Here is a 23,284-nt window from a genome sequence, read left to right as displayed (position 1 = left end):
GTGTGTAAGGGTGTGATTTTACTGCCTGTTGGGGGTATTTATGTCAAGCAGGTACAAGGGCTTGTAGTTCGTCGGAGCACCTACCATAAAAAGTACTTGTAAAACAGGCAGAGGGATGCAACATTTTATCGATGAGACAGCAGTTGAAGCCTAGTTGATAGTGCGGGACCTATTAGGTTATCAATTCTCTTGTAAACCCTGTCCAAGGGGAAGAGACTAGTAGCAGATGTACCAGCTTATGGTTTGGATTTTATCCATATAGACTGACCTTTGAAGTCACACGAATGAGAGTGTTTATTTGTCAAGGCTTTCCAATTATGATGCATTAAAAAAGAGAGGAGTAGAATTTTAACGGGAGTACAAGTCACGACAGAAGCAGCACAGCTCGAACGATCTGCCATTACAGATTTGAATCTAAGCTCGGTTCTGATTGGAGTATTTTACTTCCTTTTCTGGTAGGCCTAATCAGAGGCTATCTCTTAGACGAACTGAGTATACAACAAAAGATGATAAAAGGGAGTGGCAATACAGGAGTGACAACAACTCATCATGTTGTTGGGACCAACCCAAAAAACGTTGTTGGGGCCAACCCCCCAAAATGTTGTTGGGACCAATCCAAAAAACGTTGTGACCAACCTAAAAAATGTTGTTGGGACCAATCCAAAAAACGTTGTTGGAACCAATCCAAAAAACGTTGTTGGGACCAACCCCAAAAAACGTTGTTAGGGCCAACTAAAAAAATGTTGTTGGGACCAATCCAAAAAAACGTTGTTGGGACCAACCCCAAAAAACGTTGTTAGGGCCAACTAAAAAAATGTTGTTGGGACCAATCCAAAAAACGTTGTTGGGACCAACCCAAAAAAATGATGTTGGGACCAATCCAAAAAAACGTTGTTGGGACCAACCTAAAAAATGTTGTTGGGACCAACCAAAAAAATGTTGTTGGGACCAACCTAAAAAATGTTGTTGGGACCAATCCAAAAAACGTTGATGAGACCAACCCCCCAAAAAAACGTTGTTGTGACCAACCCAAAAACTTCTCACTTAGGCCTCTAGCCCTGGGTTTCACTTCGACAAGAAGACCCAAGAACTCAATATGGCGATCGCCACGCACACATGAACTTAATATAACTAAGACAAATACATGCACAGGAAAGCCTGAGTTCCGCGTAGGTATATGCCGACAGACATTTTCCATAGATGAACACTCTTAGTCTTCTCTTTCCTTTTTCCTTTTCTTTACATGCTAATGAAGATGACCCAATAAAATTGTTTTAAGTATTAAAAATAGACTTTGTCTCCTTTTCTGTAAAATCCAGGGCTATTATAAAATGAGAGTATTTGATATTCCATTTTAAATGGTTTAATAGTGACACACGTGTTGTAACCCCTCTTCTCCGACATGTGTGCCACCATGTTGAATATGTTGAGTTATGGTAGATAGTATCTGACCGTAATATAAAAAGGGTAAAATAGACAATAATGAAGAAACGGTAATAATAAAGAGATGGTTGAGTTCACACACACACACACACACACACACACACACACACACACACACACACACACACACATCTCTATTCATATAAAGTTTAGCATGTGCGTATGTTTATATATTTCTATATACACTATTACCTCTGAACTAATTAACTGATGATTATGAATTTTCGAATACAGCTGCTAGGCGTTAGAGATCCAGATTTAGGCTATATTTAGTTTAATTTACTTTCATACAAATGGCGTAAAGGGGACATCCTTGATGCAAATTCAAATACTTTTGATTTTTGTGAAATTATAACCGCCAATTAACAAATATTCCTCAAGTCTCAGATTTTTTTTTTTTTTTTAGTATTTTAAAAGGTTTTAAGTTAACATCAAATTTGACAATTCAAATATTTCAGATTTGCATTAGATTTGATGCATAGTCATTGTAAACCAATTAAGACTCCCTAAATTTCAACTATTTTTCTTAAAACCTCCTTAAATTTAAGCCTTAAATTTTACACATTTTCTAGAATAGATTTTGAATAAGCTTTTCATTCACGCCTTAAAATCTATCTTCGTTGGTCTGTGTTCAGACGAAGATGAACTGGGAGGAAATGAAAGATCAATTTTTGTGCTTGCAATTGCGATTGGCGATAAAAGAGATTGAATCTAAGAAACATTTTCCACGTATGCACCCCCATGCCATCACTTGACATTTTAAGCCATTCATTTTATTTTGCTCATGAACACTGGTTTCTTCAATCTCACATTGTTTTATTTTTCGTTTGCACCTACACCAGTCAAGCACAAGGCTGCTCTCTCCAAATGCTCTCCTCAGCGCATGGCATGCATAACACATTGAAGAGGATCAGACACAGGAAAAAAAAATTTAGGTACAAAAACAACACACCTGCCAACAGTAGTAGATTCAATCTGTTAAAAGATTTCTTAGGGCAAAGCGGTCGTAAGCAATCTAGCAAGCAAAATCACAAATAAATAATCCAACTTTTTTATGTGCAACAAAAAGAAAACATTTTTTTATTATTATTTTTTAGTGAAAAGTAACTTAAAAGTTTCCTTTTTTTTTTTCCCCCCCACCTGTATCTTCAGGGTGTTATCTCTTTGTAAAAGTGTTTCAACTTTAGATATAAGACATATTTCATCCTTGAAATGAAAGAGAGAGGAGTAAATAATATAAGTGACTTAAAAAATCTATAAAGTATTTCATATCTATAATATAAATATCACCTGTCTGTTTAAGTGCATGTATGTATGTATGTATGTATGTATGTATGTATGTATCTAAAACTTTCGACAGAGGCGACGGATTTTCACGAAATTGGTATCATTTTGAAGCTCGGCGTCTTGGACGACAAATATCGAAAAACTGGCCAAAAACATTAATTCCTTCACCCTCAACTGGGCAGTTTTCTACAAGGAGGGGTCGATTTTTTGCAAGCCATTTTCGCAAGTGTTTGTATCAGTTGAATTGACTTTGCCTAATTTTAATGTTCCAAACTTTCGGTGGTGTCATGGGGTGGGGGTAAGACGTCAGGTTTTATTTCACTTTCTTTTCCACCTTCGCATCATGGGTTCGAGCTTGCCTGCCTATTACCATTTTTTTTTTTTTTTTTTGCTTAATACATACCTCCAAACACCCGGGCAACACTGGGCACCCAGGCTAGTATAAGATAAATACTTCTATTAACATTCAATTATTAAATATTAAATACTGAAGATTTCATTAAGATTAAAAAATTCTCTTTTTAATGTATTTTTTTTTCCAATCAGTGGCATTCATTTTTTGGGGAGGGGGGTAAAAAAAAAAATTAATCGCCTATTCCTAAATATTTTATTTGCCTTCTTGGAAATTAGACTCAAGGTCAAGTGAAGTTTCAGGGAACAAATGCACTAAATTAGCATACTCCGACCTATAAAAAAAATGTCTGAGTAGCCCCGTTGATATTCTGCTAACGATTAGCAATAAACTAACTCCTTTCTATGAGAGAAGGTAATGCCTGGAAGGAGGGACTTTCTAGAACTATCCAGAACCATGCCTCAGCTTGACAGAAAACAATGCCACACTAGCAATGGTGCAAAGCAAAATCTGGTGGAATGATTATCGAAGACGTATGCCTGGGTATATCTGTTAAGAAACTCTTCTTGAATGACTAGAAATAATCAGTTTATTATAGATAATAAAGAAGTAGAGTCCTATTATTTTGCTATCTAATTTACATAACGTGTTCATGCACACTGTAAATACCTATGTAAATTAGGTGAAGAGAGAAAGAACATCTTTCTATATAAATGCTCAACTCTTACTTTCCTTATTTTGTCCTTTAGTCCTCACATTCCATGAGCGATATTTCTGACAAAGGGGACTTTATTGTTGTTTTTTGAGGTCAGAATCTATGTACCAAACAGTTAGTTTTTATCGTGAAGTAGTATTTCTTTTTATCATTATTTTTAGCTTCTTACATCAGGTGGCTTTATGCTTTGTCTGGAGCGATTTCCATTAAAAAAAAAAATAGAACGGGAAGGAACAGAAAATTTGTAAGAGATGAGTTTCTTGTTGAGACAATTGATAATTACGACTACTTTTCACATGACATAATTCAATACCAAAACTGAGAAATATTTTTACATGTATTTTATGCCGTTAAAATATATAAGGAAAAGGGCTTAAGAAAACAAATATTGATAAACTCAGCTTTAGTATGATAACCTATCTATATTTACTAAGCACTTCATCTAGTACGCCATGCGATCCATAGTATTAGTATATTATCAATTTCTGTCCTTCAAATCTTATGATTGGAACCGAAAATGAAAAAAAAAAAAAAAGGGACATTTTTTTTTTTTTAAACCGTTTTATGCACAAAAGGCAAACAGTAATTTGGAATAACAGGGTTTGTTTTTGTTTGTTTTTGTTTATATTTCAAAGACTAAAAAAATCCCCTAAAATGTTGCTTTATTGGCTTCCTGTGCCTATGGTAACTGTTTTGTTTTTAATTAATGCCTATGTCACAAAACATTGCTTCAATATTGTGACCATGTATAAAAAAAAAAAGAAAAAAAAGTTCCAATCGAGTCGTTATGTGGCTAAATCGCTTTTATGTTGTCTAGTGGCTGATGTACAATGCTCTTTGCTTTATGAATGTATGGTAAGTTACATTTTGTTTTTAGTGGTAGCGTTGTGAAATCCGAGGAAGATAATTGTGCAGTTATTATATGTAAAGGTTTTTATAAGGGAAAAAAGATATTTGACAAACTGTGTTGATAAAAACAGCAAAAAGGGAATAATAAGCCAAGGACAAATTAAATAGAAACGGGGGGGGGGGAACAAAACGAACAAAAAAAAGTGTATTTCTTTTCATCTGATGTTTTGTTTAAATTACAAAACTATCATAAAATAAACGGTTATTGAAAAGGAATCGGAGTAAATATACAGGAAGTTGGGTAAAGAAATGGGGTTGACAGTAGCAAGTATACGGATGTTGAAAAACGATTCCTGGGAGATTAAGTAGTGAATGTGTAGAGGAAGGAGGGCTTCGTGGGTGAAGAAAGATAGTAAGGATAGCAGTGGTGGTGGGAGGCTAAGAGGGAGGGGGAGAAAGAGTAGAGAAAGATAGCTGACAGGAGGGAAAGTCATAGTTGGAAAGAGTAGGGATGCAGGGAGAGGAAACTTTTAAGACAGATAAAAAAATTAAACGAAGGATGAATTAGTGCTTATATGTAACATTTGTTTTGTTTTTTGTTTTTTGTTTTTTTTTATTCCATTTTCATCCCAAACAAGGTACAGTACCACTTTGATGTAGGGGGCTACTATCGGGGACAGTAGTTGCAGAGATCGAGGACAGTAGTTGCAGATATACTATGTAGGGAGTCGAGCAGCAAGATGTCTATTCACATTACACTTGAACTTCTGCATATCAGTACAGTCAGGAAAACATGAACCCGGAAGGGAGTTCCAGAGTCAAGCAATTCTGGGGAAGAAACTATTAGAGTAGAATGCCTTCTTACATCTAGGGATCTCAACTGTGTAGGGGTGGGACTTTGCTGCTTGTCGAGTTTGTCAGGGGTATTTATTTACGTTGACGGGGTACAAGGGCTTGTAGTTTGTCAGAGCATCCACTATTAAATTACTTGTAAAACAGGCAGAGGGATGCAACATTTCGTCGATGGGACAGTGCTTGAAGCTTGGATGACAGTTCAGGATATATCAGGTTGGCTACTCTCTTTTGAACCCTGTCCAGGAGCGAGAGACTAGTAGCAGATGCATCAACCCAAATGTGACAAAAATACTCGATACATGGGCGAATGGTGGCCTTGTAGAGATACAGGATACTTTCAGGCATAAGTAACTTTCTAGCACGGTAGAGAGAGCCTACCTTCCTTGCAGCGGCCATGGCAATGCTCTCATTTCTGTATAAAATATGTTGAATGCACTTGGCATAAACTAATCTCATTCTTTCAACTCCAGAAATCAGTCTCCAAAAACCAGTTTCTGAAAATCCGGATGGCGATAAACATAGATATACAAAGTAGAAACCTTTACATGCATTGACGGGCTTAAATTTATCTATTACTAGGTATCTTTATCAGCTCGCTATCACTTGGCAAGCTTAGCTATTTTAAATACTTGGAACTTTAGTTTTATAGGGTGTCGGCATATCAGACTTATTAATGTCTAGTAGAAGATTATACCAAAAGACAAATATATGTGTGCGTATGTTTTTTTTTTACAAGGAAGTCACCACTTATCAAAGCCTGAAGGCCACTTGAGGATAAGGGATAATGAGTGTAAGATAGTGTGACAAGATCTTTAGTGGTGGAAAGTTGGTAAAATTTGATTATTTAAGTATACGGCTGAACAAAAACTTGTTGACATTGGACTTGAGGGCGACCATGTTGCAGTTAGCTGGAAAGCAGGCTCATGGTATAGAGTTTCACATGCAGACAGTTTTAGGAAAGAAACTGTGTTTATGGAAATTGTGTTTAGCTTTAGGCACAGATAGCAAGTGGGGGAAATTATTGACAGTGGTTGTAGATAGGCGAATGCTTTGCACAGGTGGGGAGCCATGAATTGAAGCTCAGTCGAGCACTTGTCATGAAAAGGTCTCTTCTGTGAGAAAGAGGTTGAGAAAAGAACATCACTTACTAGGTTTCGAAGCTAGTTTTGAACCCTGTGAAAGCAAGAAAGAGTGCTCTGTGCATCTCCTCCCAAGATGTGGCAACAGTACTCCATTTTAGGGTGTATTTGGCTCGTATACAGGTAGAGGATTGCATCGGCAGTGAGATGCCTACTCGAGTAGTAAAATAATGCAGCCATTTGTCCAGCGACTTTTGCAACAGATTTGATGCATTTACAAAAAGGCAACATAGAACGATACAAATTACATCTGTCAGTCTTAGTCTGGTATTACTTGAGTTTCTGTGTCACAATATGGACAGAAGTAACATACCTCCATCTTCATTTACCTGTATTCAATGTCGTCCCTTTCATGGTGCCTGCCAACGTCTGTCTCATCCCGTTTTCACGTCTCCACATGAGAACTCATATAACAGTTAAAAGAGGGGAGGTAATTCTGGCTGGAACAGAAAAGGAGTATGCTCCCATTGATCGTTAGTTCTATCGTTAGTTTAAAACAATAAACATTTAATTCATAACTTTATCATAGACATAAAAATCTTTCTCATCTATTCATGTGGGGAAAAAAGCATTAGCATATTGGTAAATTCGGTGCAAATTTATTTATCTTGTAAATGTGACTGTAAAGAAAGAAGAACGCGCACAAATTCTAATAATTTTCTTTTTCTTTTAATGACTGACAAAAGTTGACCTCCAGCTTTTGCGAGTTGTCGTTTTTACTTTTAGACATTCAGCAATTTCCTTTAGCTGTGCCTGAAACTGAATGAAAATTCCATGAACAAAGCGTTTTTCCAAGAACAGTTACTTATGTTAGATATTGACCGGGCAACTCCAAAAGGTTGCTGATCGAGGATTATTATGATTATTCCAGCTAAAAAGTTTTGTCAGCTAAAATGTGTTTTAGAATAATCAAAATATTTAGAATAAATATTTATTTGCATTAATTTAGGAATGTAACTTAAAAATAGTATCACAACAATTCAGTTCACAACTTAGAAATAATGACATGTAAAAACATCAGGTGATTATCTCAGTGACATATTAGTATATGACGTCATTTAGAAGGGGATGTATACTGCAATACAAAAGGTCGCTTGTCTTAATAGTACTACCCCTGTCTTCGTAGCGCTTCAACATTTTGAGTTAAAGAATAGGAAGCATTGCTTTTGTATAATAGCCATGATTAGGCAATAGACGACTATCAAAAGTCATTTTTTTTTATTCAATTCTCAAAGAAATTGCTGAAGGATTTATAAAACTGATCCAAAGTGCAAAAGATATAGACTCATTTGACATGTGAACCTGTGCAATTGAAAGGATTTATTTTTTTGATAAAAAATAGGAAATACTGTTGGGGAATATTATTTTTTAAAAATGTATTTGATTATTCCCTTGTATATAAAAAAAAAAAACATGCTATATGACATACAAATATTTGTACGTAATGTTGCCAAGCTAATCAAAAACCTTGATTCAAGTAAAGCAACTGGTCCTGACGGCATTTCAATTATAGTGCTCAAAAGGCTTCTACTGGAACTAGCGCCCATACTTACAAAGTTATTTAAGCATAGTCTTAAGGAGAAATGCTTCCCAACACCTTGGAAAATTTCATCAGTATGCCCTGTATTTAAGAACTCAGGTGATCGCTCATCTCCCTCTCAGTACAGACAAATAAGTCTCCCATGCATCATGAGTAAGCTGCTGGAATTTGTGCTAAATAAGGAAGTAGTCAACCATCTCAGCAAAAATAACCTTCTTAGTGACGTGCAATATGGTTTCCGTTCTGCTACAGCAGACATGCTTACAGTTATATCTCATAGTATTGGCGAATCCCTCGATGGAGGCTTCCTCTCTAGGACAATTGCTCTTGACATAGCAAAAGCCTTTGATAAGGTATGGCATAAAGGTCTACTTCACAAGATCTCCAGTCATGGTATAGCTGGAAATGTCTTCTCAACTATTAAATTATTTTTCTCTGATAGGTTCTTAAGAGTAGTGGTTGATGGGCAGAAATCAGAGGCTCTCAGTACTAATGCTGGAGTCCCTCAGAGGTCCATCCTGGGTCCAACCCTCTCCCTGATCTACATCAATGATCTTACAGACTACATCCTTAGATCATTCGTAGACATTTATGCTAATGACACTACCATCTATGGTAGCACTTCGAAGACCATAAACGACCAAGTTCTCTCTGACTCTCTTTCCTCTGATCTTGAGCACGAGATACAATGGGGAAAAAAGTGGCTGGTTAATTTTAATGCATCTAAAACCAAGCTTCTATCTTTACATCATCAACGATCTGTTGCCCAGCTGCCATCAATCAAAATGAATGGCTCCTGTCTTGGGGAGGCTTCATGTTTCAACAAGCTTCTCGGCTTGACATTTACTCCCAATGTGAAATGGAACATGTATATCAAATCCATTGCCAAAGTTGCTGGCAAAATAGAGGGATCCTTCTACCGCTCCAGTAGATATCTTACTCCTGATACCATTCTTTACCTATATAAAAGCCAGGTTCGGCCAACGATGGAGTACTGTTGCCACATCTAGGCAGGTGCTGCTAGAAGCAGCTTATCCTGTCTTGACAGTGTTCAAAATAGACTTCGTAGCTTAGTGGGGGATGCCCTTTTCTCTTCCCTGCAACCTCTTTCCCACAGAAGATACGTAGTGAGCCTGTCCCTGTTTTATCGTTATTTTCATGACAGGTGCTCAGCTGAACTTCAATCTATGGTCCCCCCTCGCCAGACGTCCACGAAAAACACTCATCAAGCCAGAACCACTATCAACAATTTCCCACACTCTTTATCTATGCCTACACCTAAACGTAGATCCCATGAACATGGCTTCTTTCTTAGAACTGCTCGCCTGTAGAACTCTATTCCATTTGCCTGCTTTCCAACTGACTACAATCTGATTGTCTTCAAGTCCAACGTGAACAAGTTCTTATTGAACCGTCACCCTAAGTAATCCTAGTTACAAAATTCCCACTAATGTTTACTACGCTAAAATCACAATGACTAATGTATCCCCATTAACCCTTATCCTCGAGTGGCCTCTGGGCCTTGATAAGTGGTGACCTCCATGTAAAAAAAAAAAAAAAGGCACCCGTTTTAAAATAATCTTTGAAATAATCGTATATTGCCTAACTATGGTCATTGTATGATACTTTATTCTGTGGCATCAATAGCTTACATGATTTTGTCTGGGAGTGTTCTTAGATAGGCTTTGTATCAGAATGCCTCTGATAAGTATCAATAATCGAAAAAAAAAATCCAATTAAAGAAGAAACAGTCCGATTTTGACCAAAGCATCATAAGTGCATTTTAGAAGTGTTATCATTACACAAGCAGAATAACCCGACGTATAAAATCAACAGTAGGTTCTTTGATAAGAAAGGAGTGCATTCAAAATGTTTTCGTTTTGAGCACAATTGAACCATGATACTTGACTTTTGCATTTTAAACTTTAATTCAAGCCATTATATAAAAATAATTTTATTGAATTAATTTGGAATCATTTTTTTGAACTGAGTAATTTGTATCATTTTATTTTATTTTTAATTATTTGTGGACTTTTATCCTCATCTTTTAACTGTTTTTTTTTTCATGCAGTTTCAGCCAATTATTAAACTGACCTTCGTCAGGTGGTAAACAACGACGGGATAGGAATGTCGAATCCTCCAACTACATCCACAACAATAACTGCCTTCCATAGTTGTTGTCAGTGAAGGTAGCGGTTTCAACCCCACCCAAAGCTGATCAGAGGATTAGTTGGCCAAACCGTGGTGAGATGACAACAACTATGGAAGGCAGTATATTCTGTGAATGCATTTGGAGGATTCGAGATTTCTATCCCATCGCGCCAGAGGAACAATTGGCCGAAACATCATGAAACAACAAGCAGAAGATGAGGATAATAATCCACAAGTAATTAAATAAAAATAAATTCTAAAAATAATTTTATAAAATCAACATTAGGTTTTTTTTTTTACAGTGCAATGTAGAACACAATGTATTGTGAACTTAGTCATTTCAGGGAGGTATGTGAGGCTTCCTCCCATGCACCATGATGTGTCCCCAACTAGAGCAGGAAATTAATCGATTTGATTGAAAAATAGGCGAGTTCACTGATTTTGATGACAATAAAAGTATTGGAAGTGTGGAACATTCGGCAACGTTGAGTCTCCCTGTTAGTTGTTAATAAAATTCACAATCAGTGAGAAGTGTGATCCTATACAGGCTTCACATTCACCGGACCTTACTCTCCCTGCAGATTTTTATTTATAAGTGGAGTTTATCTAAAAAATAATGTCTGTTTTTCAAAACAATCTTGGGACTGGGTAGAGCCATTAAAGCTAAATTAAATACAGTGGCAAGAGAAGAGCGTATCAGAGTTATTGACAACTTTTTACATCGTATCCAATTGTGCTTACTATTGAGTGGCAATAAAACAAAAACTGTTGGAAATTTATTGTTGAAATTTGGTGGACAAGTTAGGCACAAGCTTGAGTTTATTTGTATCAAATATTGTTGGATTATAGAAAGAATGTAAGTTTTATTACAGATTTTGTAGGTGTGTAGCAGTTAATTTTAGTCACTCTGTACATGGAGGTTAAGCCATATCAAGCCTGGTCAGTATCAGATGGGTGACCAATTGGAAATACTAGATGCTGTATGTGAAAGGACAACAACACTTGCCTACATACAAAACTACAAAAAAACTCTGCAAAAACTTAACATGTTCAGCTTTCCTGAACAAAAACTTAATGAGGTCATGTTTCCTGACCAAAAGCTTAACGTGTTCAGCTTTCCTGATAAAAATCTTAATGTGTCCATGTTTCCTGACCAAAATCTTAATGTATTCATCTCTCCTGGCCAAAAACTTAATCTGTTCATCTTTCCTGACATAAATCTTAACGTGTTCATCTTTCCTGACATAAATCTTAACGTGTTCATCTTTCCTGACCAAAAACTTAACAAGTTCATTTTTTTCTGACCAAAAACTTAATTTGTTCATCTTTCCTAACCAAAAGCTTAACGTGTTCATCTGTCCTGACCAAAAACTTAATCTGTTCATCTTTCCTGACCAAAAACTTAACGTGTTCATCTTTCCTGACCAAAAACTTAATCTGTTCATCTTTTCTGACATCCAACTTGTAAATTTAATATTCTTTAGAAACTTCCTTCTTTCGAAGAAGGCGACTCAACTTGACCAGGATGAATGTTGTATCAGTTATCTTGTACATACATGGCAGACCCACAAACACCTTATAGAAATATAACTTTCTTTAATTCATATTTATATTTCGTAAATCCGATCCTCAACCTTTGAGTCAGTTAGTAAAAAAAAAAAAAAAAATGGTTCCCATCTCAGTTTAAAAAAAAAAAACGACTCATCCAAGAATCATTGACTCCCAACTCTTGACCTGAGAGATAAAATGCAGGTGTAAAGAGATTCCACTTTTGATACTAGAATTTGGTATTTTAAAATCCGATCTCTGACTCCCCCACTGTTACTGCTTCTCTACTTCCCTATCTCATTGATCAGAATGATAGGAATGTATTGAAAATTTTTCAGCATGACCCACTTCAAGAGATTAGCTCATCTTTTGACATTATGAATAAATTTAGTAGATTTTGACAAATAGGTCAAGCAAAGAACTTCTCGGTCTTCTTTCTCAGGTAACTATTATTTTTACTACTATTACTACTGGTAATACTAATGCTGCTACTATGCTAATATTACTACCACTAATATTACAATAATAATAATAATAATAATAATAATAATAATAATAATAATAATAGGTAATCATTACTATTAAAGACATAAATTATTTTAAAAGAAAAATTATTGAGAAATTAGTAAAAAAAACAAATTTATTGTGCTTTACTTACCCATTTGTGATCTATTTTTTTATAATATTAACTTTGTAAGGAAAAATAAATAAGTAGGTAAAGCAAAAAAAAAAATTTTATTTATTTATTTATTTATTATTATTTCATTTATTTATTTATTTATTTATTTTTTGTTACTGGTGCAGCTTACGAACCGGATGTTGTTACTGTCACATATTACAAACTAGATTTCTTGTAAATGTCCAGTATGGCTGGACCAACAATGATGGGTACTTTTGCAGCTTTGTTACCACGCTGAAATAGCATTATTATTTAGAAAGCCATTCTTAACACGGAGAAAGAGACGGGTGGTTATTCTGTACTTTCCCTTGACAATTTAATAAACAAAAATATTGTAAAAATTGAATTTAACTTGAAAATACTATTAAAAAACAAACACACAAAAAATTTGAACGTGCTTCTGAGCGTTTTTAATGGTGCTCCACATATTCCAGCAGCGACGTCAGGTGCTAGTCGAACCCGAGCGAACATTTACGAGAAATCCGGTTCATAGTGTGCACAATTACTGACTTCCGGTTCGCGCACTGCACTAGCACCATTTATTTTACTAGCTTCTCAAGGGTAGTTCCTTTAAAATATTTTTTCCTAATAGTAATGATTACCTAATAATAATAATAATAATAATAATAATAATAATAATATTCTCCAAACTGCAATAATAACATTTAGTAATAACAATTCAACTTTAGTAATAACATTCTCTAGCTTGTTTCTTACTATAATGGAGATATTGTGTCCGTATGTTTGTAACGCAAACTCTGGATATTATTGTGTTAAATAAAAAGAAGTGATTATATTTAACTACATTGTCATGTAAATTGTAATATTTAACATTATTTTGTTTTTTTCCATTTTTTTTTTTTTTTGTTGGTTTAAAAAAAAAATGGAAGTTTGAATGAAGGAACATGTGTAACTTTTTTTGTCAGCTTGATTCATGTCGTTGCCATCGGTTTCTACCGATTTTTTCTAAACGCGTGAATCTTACAAGAGGGAATCACATGAAAGTTGCCAACATCCATAAGTGAAAATGATGCTATGGTACGAACGATTCATCACCTGTTCACCACTATAAGCTCATTGTTCCGAGTGATTATTACAAATATACAAACACAGGCACAAAAGCTCCATTATTACAAAAAAAAACAAATATTTTTTTAAACTTTAAGAGTCTGACACTCCAAAAAGGTTATGAGACACTGTTATATAATGCTAACAAGAGTGTTCACAAAAGCCTGCAAAAAACAAAAAACAAAAAGAAAAGAAAATTGTACACTGGAGGATTATGGTAAGTAAGGGGTCATCTATTGAATAATAATAATAATAATAATAATAATAATAATAATAATAATAATAATAATAATATGTATAACAATTATATGTAAATATATAATAATACTATAAAAATAATCTATATATTAACACTCCATATATTAATACAATAGCGTGTGTGTTATTTTCTGTGTCATGCTTATATCCGGGTTATGTAATTGTTATGTACTTCCATTTCTTGTAATAAATAATTTTACCAAGAATTCTTTATAAAGTTTGGTTTCGGTTTTGATTATAGGTGATCGCACTCAAGTCATTTATTTTTTTTTTTTATAAATAATTTTACCAAGTTTTGGTTTCGGTTTCGATTATGGCTAATGGCACTCCAATAATTTTTTTTTTATATATATATATATATAATTTTATCAAGAATTCTTCATAAGTCTTGGTTTCAATTTTAGCTGATGGCACCTTAGTAATCTATTTTTTTTTTTTTTTATAAATAATTTTATCAAGAATTCTTCATAAGTTTTGGTTTCGATTTCGATTATAGCTGAAGGAACTAAAGTTATATATATATATATATATATATATATATATATATATATATATATATATATATATATATATATATATATATATGCACACACACGCACGTGTGAGGGGGGGGCAGTTTTCCAGATGTACAATGCTACCAAATGTCAACCTAAAAAATTGTTAGCCTTGAATGCATAATTGCAGTAAAATGAAAGCAACTGTACTAGTTGTGTGTATTTAATTGTTTTGTTACGATTTTGTATTTATATTTTTAGTAAATAATTGAAAAGCTCAGTGAAAATTTGTAATTGTTTCAATATTTTTAATGGCAGAATATTTTCTTAAAGACAGAATATTTGGGGATGGAGTATAGCCTACCAGTTGCAGATATTTATCTCAGAGATATCATTCGGGCAGAGACAAATAGAGAGATACAGTCTTTTATTACTGGTTATTTTGATGAGCTACATTAGATCAGGATTCCCAGGCATATGAATTCCTGAAGGTTCACAGAAACTTTAAGGAGGCCTTCAAAAACAATTGTAATGGTAAGTCCATGGTAAGAATTAAGGTATCCATATGGAAAGCTGTCCATATGTCCATATGTTGAATGTAGATAATATGTACAACTATTATATTGTAAATCTACTGTATATTTCTCTTTGTCTGTCTGTCCGTTTGACTTTTCCTTGGAAACTATTAGGACAATCTGGCTGAAATTTTCTATGAACCTTTATCATGATCAGGTACAGTGAACTAAATAGTATGGCACTTGTTCGATGCATGGTTAAAGATTAATAGGGGTTAATAAGGATTAGCACTTAATGCAAAAATGTGCACAAATTTAACGATATTCAACCGTCATATTGGCATAAAGTATTCATTTTGAGTCAATGGGCTACAACCTTTTCCAGTTTTAATCGGCTAAAAAGTCTAGCATATAATAATATTATAAAAAGAATATATAATATAGATAAACGCAGCTTTCTTTGGATAGTGTGTAGTGTAGAGATGGAATGCATTGTAGAATAATATATCTCAGATATATTATTCAGGCAGAGACAAATAGAGAGATATAGTCTAATATTACTGGCTATTTTGATGAGTTGCATTAGATCAGGGATTCCCAACAGAGGTCCATATGGATTCCTAGGGGGGCGGGAGCACAGAATGTTTAAGGAGGCCTCCAAAAACAATTGTGCATTGGGAGTTCATGGTAAGTAATAAGTAGGGCTATGACAAGAGATTATTCTTTTCATTATTTTGACTCTCGAGTATATATCAGTTAATATCTTATATGTTTTTAGATAGAGTGATGTGGTCCTTCACTGATTAATTGTGTCTAACTGTGATGGATATATACTCGAGAGTCAAAACAATAAGAATATTCTCTTGTCATAGCCCTAATAATAAGATGTCCATATGGAAATCTGTTGAATATCACTATTATTATGTATAACCATTACATGGTAAATATATACGGCGAGGGTCGTTCGAAAAGTATAGCCTCTTATTTTTTAACTCAAAAAGTTGAAGAGCTATGAAGACTGGAGTGATACCATTAATGCAAGTAATCATTTGTGCTCCAGAACTTTTTTTCTACATAGTCACCACCATTCTCAGTGCATTTTTGCCAGGGATTCCCTAATGCAGCTCTGCTTCTGATGCACGTCCATGACAGGGTTTGCTTTCTTAGAGTCTCACACCGTCAATATCTGCAGCAGAGAGATGAAACTTTTGGGTTATGAATACATAAATTCAGTCATCATAACAATGCAATTTGCTATCCCATTTGATCCATTCGGGCGGAATAAAAAAATATAGGAGGTATCACTTTTGGAACGTTCCTCATAATAATATAAAAAAGAATATGTAATATAGATAAACACTGTTTGTTTGTTTTTTGTTTTTTTTTTTGTTTTTTTTTTGTTTTTTTTGTTAATATATATTGAAGAGCCAGGTAACCAGACATACGATCACATCGCATGTTGCGTTCAATCCTCGATATTTATACGGTCATGTAGGCAAATATTTCTTATTGGGTTTTCGTTTATTTCTATGTCGTTTATAACATTTTAATCTGCTGTAAATGTATCACATTAATGAAACCATTGTGCGCATGTCAATAAGAATTTATTAGTACTATTTGAGTTATAAAAATTATATATGAATTTAAAATGAAAACAAAATGTTTGATGATTCGTCTGTTCAGTGGGCTTTATTCAAACGACTGTTTTCAAGTGTGAAGTATAGTCCTTCAGCTTCCAGTTAGTGTCCGGTATTCAGGATAGAAATAACTACAATAAGGTGATAAAACGACCCCTATTTCTATTTTTTTTTTTTTTTTTTTTTTTTTTTTACATAGGCATCACCACTTATCAAGGCCAAGAGGCCACTCGAGGATAAGGGTTAAAGCGTGTTCAGTAGAAATTGGACAATATAGTAATCGTTAATGATGGAAATTCGGTAAATTTGTTAACTTATATGGAACGGTTCATCAAAAACTTGTTTACGTTAGACTTGAAGACAACCATGTTGCAGTCAGCTGGAAAGCAGGAAAACGGAAGATAATTCCATTCTATCCTGAATACCCGACATTAATTGGAAGCTGTAGGGCTATACTTCACATTTGAAAACAGTCTTTTGAATAAAACCAACTAAACAGACGAATCAGCAGTCATTTAGTTACTTCCTTTCCAAATTTGAAATTCATATCGTTAGATTTTTTTAATCCTTTTATTATCAAACTATATATGAAGTCCACAAATGATAAAATTGCTCTCAGGAGTCCACAAGCAAAATAAGGTTGGAAACCACTGCATTACATGAAAACAGTTTATTACAGCACACATATTCTTGTTTGATCACCAAATTTAAGCAACGTTGAGCCTGGTCAGTACCAGAGGGGGGGGGGATGATCATTTAGGAAGATCAGGCACTATATGTAGGAGGACATTGACATTTTTCAGGAAGAGCTGCAAAAAGTAACATAGTCATCTTCCCTAACAGGGATATACATGCAACTGGGGACCACTTGTAAATTTCATACCCCCATGAAACTTCCTCCTTTGTAGAAAGCCGGTTCAACCTACCTAGGGTGAATGCCACTTCAGTACAATACAGTTTATTACAGTGCAGTAACCAGAGGATTCAAGAAATGTTGCTCGGGTTAGAAGAACCTGGTTTATCACATTCATAGCCTCGACAAAAGCACCAGTATCTGAAAAATTGCACATAAACACACCCTTGTCTTAAATACCTGTTATGGAAAGACGCATATAATGTAATGATTTAGATGTTCCACATAGTTAGAAATAAGTAAGGTGAAAAATCTCACTAGAAATTTAGGAGTAGAAATTAAGCTGATGTGTTCAGGATGTGATGTTATGGGTTGGAAGTCCCGAGTGACATATAGTAAATAAGATAGTGAAACATTTTCACTGGCTGGCGATCTAAACAAATACAGATGTCTTTTTTTAGAACTCTATCTTTGTCTTCCCTCCTCTCAGGAAGCAGGCAAGGGAAAGCTCAACACACACTGAACAATAAAAGGGAAAATTTCACTAGAAGTCTCAGAGTAGAAATTAAGCTGATGTGTTCAGGGTATGAAGTTATGGACTGGAAGTCTCGAATGGCACGTAGCAAATAAAATAATGAAACATTATTTGTGGTTGGCAGTCTAAACAAATATAGATATATTTTTAGAACTCTATTTATGCTCCTCTCTAAGGAGCAGGCAAAGGGGAAGCTTGATATTATGTGATACTAATGTAACTCTGCAATATACTGTATATAATACGATTGCATTTGTGAACAATAAATAATCTACACAAAGAGTATGAAAGTCCTTGACCAAAGTACTGGTGTTGTTTTATTGTTATTATTATTTTTTTCTTACAATTACAGTTACTATAACAACAAAGGCAACAAAGAGAGAAAACGATTTTAATGACACTCGAGACAAGGCTCCTTCAGTCTTTGACAGTATGGATACCCATGAAGGGGTGCCTGCACATGAATTTTTTGTGGCAGGAGGTGCGCAATCTCCAACCACACCTCTCCTGAGTCGACATTGTTAAATACCAGTGGCAACTGAAGTGTTTGTACAAGATGACTGGAAACAAATGCCGAGATAAGCGGAGAGAACATACAGTGCTTAGAATTCCAAAATGGTCACCCATCTGGTACTAAGCAGGCTCAACATTGCTTAACTTTGGTGATCTGACGAGAATCGGTGTGTCAACGTGATTATGCCGTTACTGACACTACTATAGAAAGAAAGAGAGGGACATCACAATTGATTGAGCCTACTACTACTGCATGCCAACAAAACACAGCTTTTAGCATATTTGTTGTGTCCGAGGAAATTGAGATACTATGTGACGGTGCATTATGTTACATACTAGCTTTTTATTGCCGTAATGTTACAACACAAATCTTATTATTGTTACAATTAACTGAATTATTTTGTATTATTATTCTTTTGTGTATTTGCAGGCTTTTAAACATATGAAGAAATTTGCTGGCTGGACGTGGAAGTCACTGCGACAAGGACTTTATGCTGCACCATCCTTTATAATGCCGCAAACCGACACTTCGATATATGCCATGGCTACAAAATATAAAGCTTATTTTGGATGATTTTTTTATCAAGAATGAATCTTTTTTTAAAAAAAATATGAAAGGCACAATCCAATAATTTTTATTCACGTTCAATTATATAAGACAGACCGTTGGAATATATCACATATTGGTAATAGCGCATATTAAACTACTCGTGCGTGGCCTACATAAATAGAAAGCCGTTCCACTAAAGTCATGTTGTCTGCTGACGTCACAGAATAAGATACGATGGCCACGGTTAGGCGATAGAAGGTTATTGCGAGGATAGGTATTTTCTGTTTCAATTCTCAGAGAAAAACTCGTCCAAAATTGGTTTTATTTTATTTTCTGAAAGATCAAATATTATTTTATATTTTGGACACGTTCAAGTAAAATGGAATATTTTTACCGGGAAGTAGTGAAATTAAATTTTGTTAACAGTATATTTAATTGCTAATTTTAAAATGCACCCGTTTTAAAATATTTATTTAATAAGATACTTTTTTTTGCAACCGTTTATTTTATTTTATTTTATTTTATTTATTTTTCGATTTTTTGATAATACAGCTGACACCATCTGAATCCTATAAGGTGTCATGGCGTAGACACCAATCAATGGTTTAAGTAGGTTAATATGTGTGAATCGTCACTATTTGTAATATTAAAATTTTTAGAAAAAATCGATGAATTAAAAAAAAACACACACACAATAATTAGACTCTACTAGAGAAGGAGAACCTATCATCATTGTCATTTCTAAATTCTATTGACTTACTAAACATTTTTCCAAAAAATAAACAATATTCCCAAACAGAACTATTTAGGTGATCATGCATATTAATCTACTCAGGTGTGGCCTACGTAAATAAAAGGTCGTTCCGGTAAAGTCACGTTACCTGCACTCATTTTAAAATATTTTTTAATGAGTTTTTTTTTTTTTTTAACAATCTTTTTATTTATTTGTTTATTTATTTATTTAATAATAGAACTGACGCCGTCTATTTCTTATGATATAGATACAAAGCAACAGCTCGGGTAGGTCTAGATGTGTGATCGCCAAATGGAGTCACTAGCTTTATAAATCTCTTAGCAGTTTCTTTGAGAATTGAAACAGAAAATGACTCGTAATAACCGTCTCTCGTCTAAACGTGGCCATTGTACTTCATGCAGTTGGTTAATATGCATGATCGCCCACATATTTAGCTTGGAATAATTTGTTTGCAGATAAAAAAAAATATATATATATATTTCATTTACAAATTAGGCACAAGGCCATCAGAAGTGTGAGACATGGGGAGGAGTCATCTTTTGTGTATCTTATTTATAACTATACACATTTTGACTTTCTTGTACAGGCATTGTTCCTTTCATTCTTTCACCATTTGTCCATCAACTTCACTTCAGCTCTCACCACAATACCACATTTACTCTATGGACTACTCTATTAAGATATCTCCACTAGTTTAAACTGAATTTTGTTTACAAAAAATATGGTTTTTATTTAGAATTCAACATAATTAAAAAAGAAACAGGAATACAGAATGATTTTTATTCATGCAATGAAAATGTCATATTCCAAAAAAATCACATAAATTGATCAAGTAGTTTTTTTTTATTTTTATAAAGGAAATCATTTTTTAAACGATTAATGTGAAATCGTTAGCATTACAAGGCTGATCTCGCAAGTTTTAATTATTGTGGACTCATCTACCTTTGATATTTTCTTTCAAAATGTTAACGCGAGACAGTCTCTTTTGCTTACTCACAAAATTGGATTTTCGTAGTTAAAAATAAAACTACTTGATTAATTTATGTGATTTTTGGAATATGACATCTTTGTTTTGTGATGGGTACAACATTTGCCAGTGTTTTCTGTATTTTTGTTTTTGTTTTTTGTTTTTTTTTAAAATTAGGCTGAATTCTAAATAAGAAACAAAAATATATATGTATATTATTTCTCAAAAATGATGGCGAATGGGACCATAAAAAAAAAAAACGCTCAAAAAGAAAGAAATAGCAAAAAAAAGGAAAAAAAAAAAACTAAATGAAAACAGAGGTAGGTCAGTAAAACCCTCTCCTTCAACCCTTTCTAAAAATAAACCGCTCACGGTTTTCCAATTTGTTTAAAACCCGAAAACAGGTGGGCTTATCTCTAAATGGGAGTAAGACTCAAGTGGAAGAAAATGAAATAAAGATGGAGTTTGGAAATGGAAGGTGTTTGATTTTCGCCCAAATATCTACATAAATCAAATTTAATACATTTTTTTTTATTTCAATTCAAATTTAATTAAAATATGTTTGTTTGTTCTTTACATAACAATAACATTCAATTCTATATTTTATTTTATAACAATTCAGAAATAAAAATGATAATTTCAATCCCAACTCAAATTTTAAATTATAGAGTTAACTCCCTTGATTATTTTTTAAAAAAATATTCAAATGGAATAACCTATATAGTCCCCAGTCACCAGTGGTACAGCAACTATTTTTTGCCATCCAGGGTAGTCATAAGACCTCCACCCCCTGCCCGCCCACTGGCTGTTGATAATCCGTTAACCTTCAAAATTCCAGAAAGTCCACAAAGTATTTATTTTCATGGAATTACATTCAAGGATCTAAAAACCGTTTAAAAACAGTATTATACACATAACACAAAAAACATATTGCAACCTTAAAAACTCATTTTAGTATAACATTTCAGATTTTTTGTTAGCTTTTTATTATTTTAATTTTTTTTCTATTTTCTATATTTACTTCCTCAAAATGCCACCCCTTGGCACGTGCCGCCCAGGGCAGACTGCCCCTCTTTTTGCTACGCCACTACCAGTCACTAACCCTAAATAATGAATATTACAATTTTTTTTTTTTTTTTTTACCATAACTTGTTTGACGTCATACTAAATCAGTGTAAGTGTATTTTTTAATGTTTCTCAGTTTTAGTTGGACCGATAAACACAAACAACTATTATTATATAATAAATAAGGGGTGGAACGTAATTTCCTATTATTAAGTGTTCTTAATTTATCACTAAAATATAATTCGTACAAGAAATGAACGTGATAAAAAAAAGTAAGGTTTTATTTTAAATTCCGCATAGGTGCCAGCATTCACCACCAGCTTTCGCAAGCTGCCTGTGAACCGCATTAACTAATTTTACAAGTAGCTCATTTTCTTTCTTTTTTTTTTTCTTTTTTTTTTTCTGTTCAAAGAAATGAATGTGATAAGACAGAGTTGTAGAGTAGGATGTTTTATTTAGAATTCAATATGAGTGCCAGCATTTGCCACCAGCTTTCTTAAATTGTTGGAGATCCGCATCATCTGATTTTACAAGTAACTTATTTTTTGGCTTTTAGTTTTCTACTAGTTGAATGCTGAGGAATAATATGAGAGGATTGAAAATCGCCACAAGATCACCAACACAAAGCAACAGCTGACGCAGAAAACAGCAAGTCCTCACTTCCATGAGTGATGTTTCTGACAAAGAGTGAAAAATTATTATTTTCAATTGTTAATCTATGTATCCCATTACCCTTTACCGTTGAGTAATTTTTTGTCTTGATAACTGATAATTCATTTAAGAAAAAAAAGGAGGTAAAACCTATAACCCTATGCTATTTGCTTATCCCCCCTCCCCTGAAAAATGAAATTCTGCTGTTCTTTGGCAATTTACAGCTGAACAGTCTGAAAAAAAATAAAAGATATGTCCTTTAAAACGTTACAGTTTTACTAAAAAAAAACATCAGTTATTGGTGAAATCAGTTAATGTGGTTTCCAGGTAGGTTGAGAAGCTGGTAGCAAATGCTGGCACCTATACAGAATTCTAAATCAAACCATACACTATACAATTTTTTTATCACACTTATTTCTTGTAAGAATTAGATTTCATGTTTTGGACTAGTGGCACAATGGATATAAGTGCTAAGTTAATCAGTTCTAAGTGACACGTGTAACAGGATTGGTGTCAAATTAGCGCTTTGTTGTTACAGTCAAAATTTATTTTTTAAACAGATATTTTTTGTCTTCGAATAAAATTAAAATAAAAATTATATAAACAAAGAAAATTAATTTGATTTAGAAAGAATAAAGAACTTAAAAATAACCATGTTTATATAAAACACAAAAAAAAAACAACAAAACTCGGTCATCAACAATGAGATTATATTTTTATATTGTTTTTCTTAATTAAAAAAAAAAAAACTTTAAAATATTTAAAAAATTTTTAATCCTTAAAAAATTAATTATAAAATAATTAACCAAAAAGAGTTTTGCAAAAGCATGATTTTTTCCTTAAAAACAGTTAAATTGGTATAAACA

The 23,284-nt window shown here is 33.7% G+C and overlaps 1 protein-coding gene across 2 annotated transcripts in view; it reads left to right on the top strand.

Annotated features, from left to right (window-relative positions):
- LOC145260435 (uncharacterized) overlaps nucleotides 1-22,475 on the top strand; it is a 110,298-nt gene extending 87,823 nt beyond the window's left edge. The window contains exon 2 of one of the 2 annotated variants that reach the window (XM_080118440.1): nucleotides 18,862-22,475. In XM_080118440.1, coding sequence (XP_079974566.1) covers nucleotides 18,862-19,005 — 144 coding nt within the window. In that variant the 3' untranslated portion in view covers nucleotides 19,006-22,475. The remainder of the gene's footprint in view (nucleotides 1-18,861) is intronic. The other variant, XM_080118441.1, reaches the window with a different exon arrangement.
- The last annotated feature ends 809 nt before the right edge of the window (nucleotides 22,476-23,284 follow it).

Source organism: Euprymna scolopes, chromosome 36, assembly GCF_053919585.1.
Source record: "Euprymna scolopes isolate OS-2025 chromosome 36, ASM5391958v1, whole genome shotgun sequence".
NCBI lineage: Eukaryota > Metazoa > Mollusca > Cephalopoda > Sepiida > Sepiolidae > Euprymna > Euprymna scolopes.
This window is presented reverse-complemented; position numbering and strand designations above follow the sequence as displayed.